The 8,267-nt window shown below is 41.4% G+C and overlaps 1 protein-coding gene across 1 annotated transcript; it reads left to right on the plus strand.

Annotated features, from left to right (window-relative positions):
- The first annotated feature begins 1,179 nt into the window (after positions 1-1,179).
- LOC124662659 lies at positions 1,180-7,969 on the plus strand. Its single transcript, XM_047200465.1, has 12 exons — positions 1,180-1,403; positions 2,522-2,813; positions 3,939-4,052; positions 4,233-4,291; positions 5,175-5,453; positions 5,603-5,690; positions 5,784-5,872; positions 6,300-6,378; positions 6,457-6,516; positions 6,977-7,098; positions 7,184-7,255; positions 7,694-7,969. Exons 1-12 carry the CDS (start codon positions 1,180-1,182, stop codon positions 7,794-7,796), a joined length of 1,581 nt encoding a protein of 526 aa, XP_047056421.1. The 3' UTR covers positions 7,797-7,969.
- The last annotated feature ends 298 nt before the right edge of the window (positions 7,970-8,267 follow it).

The following is an 8,267-nucleotide window of genomic DNA, read 5'->3' on the forward strand; positions in this document are numbered from 1 at the left end:
GAAACGGAATTTAGTTTCCGTCTCATGTTTAGATGATGATAGTTATGAGTGTCACTTTGGGAATAAGCAATGTATAATTATGTATGACAATAATAATGTTGGTCTTGCCTGTCGACAAGACAAACTTTATGTAATTTCCCTTTGTGATGATATAAATAATGTGGATGCTACCTCAAATATAAATGTCGGTACCAAACGCAAACGTAATGATAATGAGACTTCTTCGAAATTATGGCACTACCGTTTAGGCCATATTTCGAGGGGAGGATTGAGCGTCTCATTAAAGATCAAGTTCTTCCTTCTCTTGATTTTTTCGATGCGGATGTTGATCATTGTATCGATTGCATCAAAGGAAAATATGCCAAGAAAATTAAGAAAGGTGCAAACCGAAGCACGGGATTTTTGGAATTAATTCATACGGATATATGTGGTCCGTTTAATGTGAGATCGGTGGACGGTTATAATTCATTCATAACGTTCACTGATGATTTCTCTCGTTATGGATATATTTATCAAATCAAAGAAAAATCAGAGGCATTAGACAAGTTCAAGATTTTCAAAGCTGAAGTTGAAAATCAATGTAATAAAAGAATTAAAGTTGTAAGATCCGATCGTGGTGGTGAATACTACGGCGGACATGCAACTTATGGTCAAATTCCTGGACCATTTGCAAAATTCTTACGAGAAAATGGCATTGTCGCCCAATACTCGAGCACCGGGTGAACCTCAGCAAAACGGGGTGGTTGAAAGGAGAAACCGCACACTTATGGATATGGTGCGGAGTATGTTAAGCCACTCCACTTTACCGGTGAATTTATGGATGGAAGCCCTTAAAACAAGCAGCACATATTCTTAACGAGGTTCCCGATAAATCGGTGCCCAAAACACCGTATGAATTATGGATCGGGAAAAAGCCAACCACGAATTATTTTCATGTATGGGGCTGTCCTGTTGAAGCAAGGATTTTTAATCCGATGATGGGAAAAATTAGACCCCAAGACAGTCAGTTGCCATTTTATTGGTTATCCTGACAAATCTAAAGCATATCGATTTTATTGTCCAAATCAGACAACGAAATTTGTTGAAACAAGACACGCTGTGTTCTTGGAAAGTGATATGATGAAGGGGAGCATGACTCCCAGAGAAATAGTCTTGGTAGAAAAACAGGAATATGTCCCGATGCCTGTAATCCAAGAGCCAGTGTTTCCAGTACATACTGAGACTGCACCTCAAGTTTCAGCTCCTGTAGCTGATGGTGCTCACATAACTGGACAACAAAAGGACCAAGGACAGCAATTACGAGTATATTCAAGAAGGCAACGTGCTGCTAATGCAACACCTGCTGATACACCGGTGACTGTTCCAGATGTCACATCTAATGATGCTCTTATTGAAAATAATCGGCGAGTCTCAAACTGTTATTAATGTGCCGAATAATGAGCCTCTTAGAAGGTCACAGCGGGCTAGAAAGCCCGCTATTCCGATGATTATCTCACCTACATGAGTGAGGATACAAATGAGCCAGTGTTGGATAATGATCCCACCTCATTTAAGGAGGCTATGGAAAGTGAATATTCGTCTAAATGGCTCGATGCTATGAAAGATGAAATGAAGTCCATGAGCACTAATGATGTATGGGACTTAGTAGAAATCCCCGAAGGAGCCAAAACAGTTGGATGCAAATGGGTCTATAAGACCAAACGTGACTCCAAGGGTGATATCGAAAGGTTTAAAGCAAGGCTTGTGGCAAAAGGATTCACTCAAAGAGAAGGGATTGATTATAATGAAACTTTTTCACCCGTCTCTTCGAAGGATTCATTCAGAATAATTATGGCACTCGTGGCTCATTATGATTTAGAGCTACATCAGATGGATGTCAAAACGGCATTTCTAAATGGTGACTTACATGAAGATGTATACATGGCACAACCGGAAGGTTTTGTTATGGAAGAAAATAAACATTTAGGATGTCATCTGAAGAAATCCATCTATGGTTTGAAACAAGCATCAAGAGAGTGGTATCTCAAATTTGATCAAGTCATAAAGAAATTTAGCTTTAAGGAAAATAAGAAGGACAATTGTGTTTATGTTAAGTTCAGGGGGAGTAATTTTATCTTCCTGATATTATATGTTGATGACATACTCTTGGCCAGCAGTGATAAAAATATGTTGATGGAGACCAAGAGATTCCTGTCTTCAAAGTTCGATATGAAAGATCTCGGTGAAGCAACTTATGTTTTAGGAATTGAAATTCACCGGGATAGATCCAGAGGGATCTTGGGGCTATCTCAGAGAGCATATATTGAAAAGGTACTGAAAAAGTACAATATGTATAAGTGCTCAGCCTGCACCGCTCCTATTGTTAAGGGCGATAAATTTGGGACTTTCCAGAGTGCCCAAGAAATAATTATGAATCTGCGCAGATGAAGTCAATTCCTTATGCCTCAATTGTTGGGAGTATTATGTATGCACAAGTGTGCACTCGCCCTGATTTAGCTTTTGTGACCGGGATGCTTGGCAGATATCAGTCCAATCCAGGTCTGGATCACTGGAAGGCTGCTAAAAAGGTCTTGCGTTATTTGCAAGGTACTAAAGGCCTCATGCTTACTTATGAGAAATCTGATAACCTCGAAATAGTGGGTTATTCAGATGCTGATTTTGCGGGGTGTGTTGATACTAAGAAATCCACATCAGGTTATATCTTCACCCTTGCAAAAGGAGCTATATCATGGAAAAGCTCAAAGCAAACTGTTACTGCATCGTCGACAATGCAGGCAGAATTTGTAGCATGTTATGAGGCAACCGGGCAGGCGGTATGGTTGAAGAATTTTATCCCGGCACTAAGAGTGATTGACAGCATTTCCAGGCCTCTCACTCTATACTGCGATAATCAACCCGCAGTGATCTATGCGAGTAACAACAAGTCAAGTGCAGCTGGCAAATTTATTGACATTAAGTATCTTGTTGTGAAAGATAGAATCCAGGATCAAACAATAGATATCAAGTACATTAGTACTAAATTTATGTTAGCGGATCCGCTCACGAAAGGCTTACCACCCAGCGTATTTAGAGAGCATGTTGCCGGCATGGGTTTGGTTGAAAGCTTTTAATCCTGGAGAAGTTGGAACTATTATGGCACCATCTCCCCAAAAGGGGCTCATTTTGAGATCGGATGGGAACCATAGTCACTTGGTTTAGCAGTACTTAATTGACTGTTGTAACCTATTGTCTTGGTGTACCATTTTATCAAAAGATGAGTCCGTAATGTTTATGATGTTTATGTAAAGAATTATGTAAATTAAGTTAATATATGATGTGAATAAAGTTTATGGAGCTCATAAATTAAAGAGGTTCATTTTGATATGAAGTAATGTGCTATAGTCACTAGATTAAATGGTACCTAACAGACCATTATAATCTTTTCGTCCTAGTGCATTATTTTGTTGAAAAAATGAGCTTATAATGATCAGCCTTACGATCAAGGGGGAGAATGTTGGATATTTTGGTGATCTAGGCTGCTCTCCTAGGTCAGATCTTTTTGGGTTGCTACAGTAGGACGGTGCTACAGTAGGGCGGTGCTACAGTAAATGGCCACCTATCCTTATGTGTTGTCTTGATCGGAGACATCGATTTTGATCCAACGGTGCTGGTTCCCCTAGTGCATAGTGCTAAACATATATAAAGGGGTCAAATGACCTACAAGAGGAGAGAGTACACATGGCTGCTCTCAGCCCTCTCTCTCACTCTCTCTCTCACACAAATTAAGCCACCGATCAGGCTAGCACTAAAGCACTAGGAAGAACCTAGCACAAATTGCTCCATCCTGGTGTGAGCAATTAAACAAGAGGAGGCATGGCATCATCTTCAGACCAAGGTATTTCTGATCTTATTCTTTTGTGGCTCAAACTAGAGCTAGTTGATCCTGCTGGATCCAACAGAGAGGCCTCATTGGGAAGAGTGTGTGCAAGCTGATGCACCAAGCAAGGCTGAAATCATCGAAGCCTGCAGTTGAGAACGAGGCACGTGCTCCTGCTTCAAGGATGAGCTTGCCGGTGCCTGCAAAATGAGAGAGCTCGTGGGCTTATGTACCTCTTACAGTTTCATGGGCCATCGCACATATGTTGCCTTCCTGAATCAGTTTGGTAATTCACGACATCTCTCTGTTCCTTGTTGATTCACTGTATATATCAATCTCATGTAGTATTTTGCTCTATAATTGAACTTGTTTCCAGGCGCCTTCTGAATTTGCATCACGTCTTGTTGGTGCTGAAGATTGCAGGACATGCTCCTGGCATTTCCATCTCATATGTTTGAACATGTTCAGCAGGAGTATATCGAATGCATGGGAGCGACAGGATAGTTCAGGTGGGGGAAAACACCATGTTGTGAAAGGCAGACAGGAGGATGACATGCTCGATGCTCCGGTTTCTCTCGGGCATACACAGAGCTATTAGCTTGAACTTTGAAGTAGAGTGTGTTTACTCAATTGGTTTGTATCTACATGCTGAAATCAACAATGCAACGAATAGTCGAATAAAATTCAGAATGTTGCTACATTAGCCTGAGCTGGGCGACCGATTCATGTCCACTTAGACTAGGGCCTCCCTCTGTACACTTTTCTGTTGCAAAGAGTATGTTCTGTGTATCTTTAAAAAATTGCGATGGTTTTTGCTGGTATTAGATATCAAACTTAGCTATTTTTCTATCTAATTTTTCTGAGCATTTTTTAGATTTTTTACTATTTAATTAAATACAATATGTCAGCGCAAAGAAAAAACATGTGTTGCTTTCGGCCTGTTAATAACTGGGCCGGCCCAGCCCAGCCCAGGCCTAGAAGACTGGATTTACTGACTGCTGAGCTAAACGAAGACGAAGATAATATAAGGGCTCCTTTGATTCATAGGAATATGAAGAGTGTAGGAATAGGAAAGGTGTAGGATTGGAATGTCATGCCAAGTTGAATCCTATAGGAATATGGTGTGTCTTTGATTGTAGCAAAGGAATTTTTCCATGAGGTATGAGCTAACGCTTTTTTCCTATAGGATTTGTACTACAAGATTCCTATAGGAATAATTCCTATAGGATATGTTCCTATGAATCAAATGACTTGTATAGAAATTTTCCTATAGGATCCAATTCCTACATAATTCCTATATCAATCCTATGAATCAAAGGAGCCCTAAGGTGGTGGCCATCTCGCGTGCTCACCTCGCAGCAGTCATGCCGCCGCTGCTATTCCCAGCTGCTAAAACTCTATTCCTATCCCACTTCCCACCACCGCCTTCACCTACTCCTCGCCTTCAGCTCCGGCGCGCCACCGCCACTGCCACGGCCGCCAGCGACGATGCGGCGGCGTCCGGCACGACTGCCAGGGAGCGGCGCCTGGCCAAGGTGCGGGAGGAGCGCCGCCGCCGGGATTACGACCGCCAGCACACCTACCCCGGCTGGGCCAGGTCGGTCGGCCACCTCCTTGCCTGAATCGCTTTCATTTGCTTATTGCTACTGTGCTGTCTACTGTGTGTCTGTGTGTGCGTGTGTTGAAATGAATGGGTGAACCCTCTGCTAGATTAGCTTGCTCACTGGTGCTGCTGTGCTGATTCAGGGTGCTGGAGAACGCCTGCAGGGATGACGAGGAGATGCGCGCCATCCTCGGCGACAGCATCGGGAATCCAGAGCTCATGAAGCAAAGGGTGAGGTTCTGATTTTTGGGGGCTAAAAAATTAGTGCATTTGCTGTACCTTTTTACTGACTACTAGAATTTTGTGTGCTTGGCTGGCATACAGATCCAAGAAAGGGTGCGAAAGAAAGGCAGGGAGGGGTTCAACAGACCTAAGACGGGCTCTGTCGCCGCATTTAAAGTTAGCTTCCGAGAGTGAGTTGTCGCGATAATGATAATCCGTTTGGCGTGCATGATAGCTGATAGCTGAAATTGGCGTGCATGATAGCTGAAATTGATTCCAGGACAGATGATCTGCTTCAACCAGTAGCGACATTCGTTTTCTGAATCCATGATTCTGTTCTCATTGATGTAGTCTAGTTTTTCTTCCTATGAAATAACTGAGCATCTCCAGAACCAATCCATAGTTTGAAACAACTACTATTTTCCATTTTTCAAACTAAGTCGACGAACTGAATTGGGGATACTGTAGTGCATAAATCCACACTGTACCAGCTAAGTTGACATAAACATCGCACAAGCAGGGATATGATGGTTGTTGTCAAATCAATAGTAATTTTCCAAGTTCGAACAATTTAAGGCTCATGAACACTAATTTTCGTTTATCGTTGTATCATTGCAGCTTCAACCCATTAAATGCTTTCATTTGGTTCGAACTCTTTGGAGAGCCAACTGATCGAGATGTCGACCTTCTTGGCGGTGTAAAGTTGCATTTATTTATTTCCATTCTCATTATTAGAAAGCAACTGCCCTATCTTGACATCAACTGTTCTTCACAGGTAATTCAGGCTTGGTATGTCATGGGAAGACTAGGAGCATTCAACTCTTCAAATTTGCAGGTTGGGCTTATCCTATTTTGGAAAGCTACAATGATTGTATAATGTATTACTTTCTCCTCTCCTGTATCCCTCCACTCATGAATCCAAACTGTTAATGGGTAGCCTGAAACTGGATTGCGTGGAAACGTGTAATAGTTTTCACGCTGTATGTGATGTCTTCTGAATTTCGAAAATATTGCGTGCAGTACTGTAATATCTGGACTACCTATACTTCCTGTTCTCTTCCATAATTTGTGAACCATGTTCGGCATGGTTTAGCTTGGCACCTAAATAAGATCTTCTGACACTAGAGGTTCATGCTTTATAGTAGTGTTGCCTATTATGTATCAACTGCTTACAACATCTATGTAGCCATTGTAAGTTTATCGATATAATCTTGCATGTTTCTTCTTCTTTTCTATGGTAGTGACTTGTTGCTCTCATTCTTTTAGACTTCTGATTTTGTCAGTTTTGACTTCAGCTGGCCAATTCAATGTTGGACTTTGACCCTTCGTATGATTCTGATGAAGCTTCTGCTGTGATGCCTTCATCTTTCCACGATATCAGTGATGTTGAGTTTCAAGACAGTTGGGCCAGAGTATGGTATGAATTGGAAACATTCAATAGTTTTGAAGTTTGAAAAGTTGTTTATGCTATTATGTAAATCATCTTCTATTTATGTGGTCAGGGTGGACCTTGGCACTTCAGATTATCTTGGGTTGGATGTATTACTGAACTGTCTTACACAATTAAGCTCAGAGTAAGACATCTCTTTCGTCTCTTTCTCTCTGAATAGCTTTGAAGAAGCATGATCACAGGCCCTGTGGGTCTGAACTAAACCGAAGAGGTAGATTGGCACCTTAATTCTGTAGCCTTTTAGCTGAAACCGAGTTATGAGATTAACCAAGACTGATTGTCGAACTGACTAGCGGTTTTTAGACCTTTTTGAATGTAGAACATGGATCTGTTGTCCTGTCTTCATTGCTAGCTTTGTAATTTAGATTCTTTTGTTTTACGTGTAATTTTAGATTCTTGGTACCCTGCAAGCATGCTAAATTAAACTCTTGGGTATGCCATTAAAAAACATCAATTCATAACGCACGACGTAAACTACAAAATGCTATAACACTGTTTTGCAGATCTAACTATCATAGTGCACTTGTAACTCACCAGTCTGTCGATTTGGCTAAAACTGCAGACACATGGGCATCAAACAAGTGGTTTTTGGCGGCAGAAAACTTGGCGACTGGGAGGAAGGCATGACAAGCTCCGACTATGGATACAAGCATTTCAAAATATAAGAATCATCGAGTGATACACGGCTTGATTCCTTCGTCAATTGAAAGACATTATGTATGTATGATAGGAGCGTCACCAACCCCCTAATTCAGAGAAATTTTTGTTTAGTGTTTAGGAACGATGCAGGAAATAGTCTAAGACTCTGGATTTGGATTGCTCGTGTATGTAAATAATTTCTTATGGCAACGATAATCAAACATTTGAAGTACAAAGTGCCTTTGTCCTTTAGTTTTATACATGTATATTTGATTTCCTCATCTGCTGCCAATGATCTAGCAGCATTTCACTGGAGACTTGTGATGGAAGGTCGAGAAGGGGAGCCGTGTCGCCTGTTATTTCTTCTCTATCATTCCAGCTTTTCTCACCGGAGAGCGTTTCAAAGGCATCCTCCTGTTCTTCGAGGGCGGCTGCAAACTGTGCTCGTGATGCAACGCCCAAGTATTCCATCTTCCACACATTGTATTTTCTCTGTT

This window comes from Lolium rigidum, chromosome 6 (assembly GCF_022539505.1).
Source record: "Lolium rigidum isolate FL_2022 chromosome 6, APGP_CSIRO_Lrig_0.1, whole genome shotgun sequence".
NCBI classification, from domain to species: Eukaryota; Viridiplantae; Streptophyta; class Magnoliopsida; order Poales; family Poaceae; genus Lolium; species Lolium rigidum.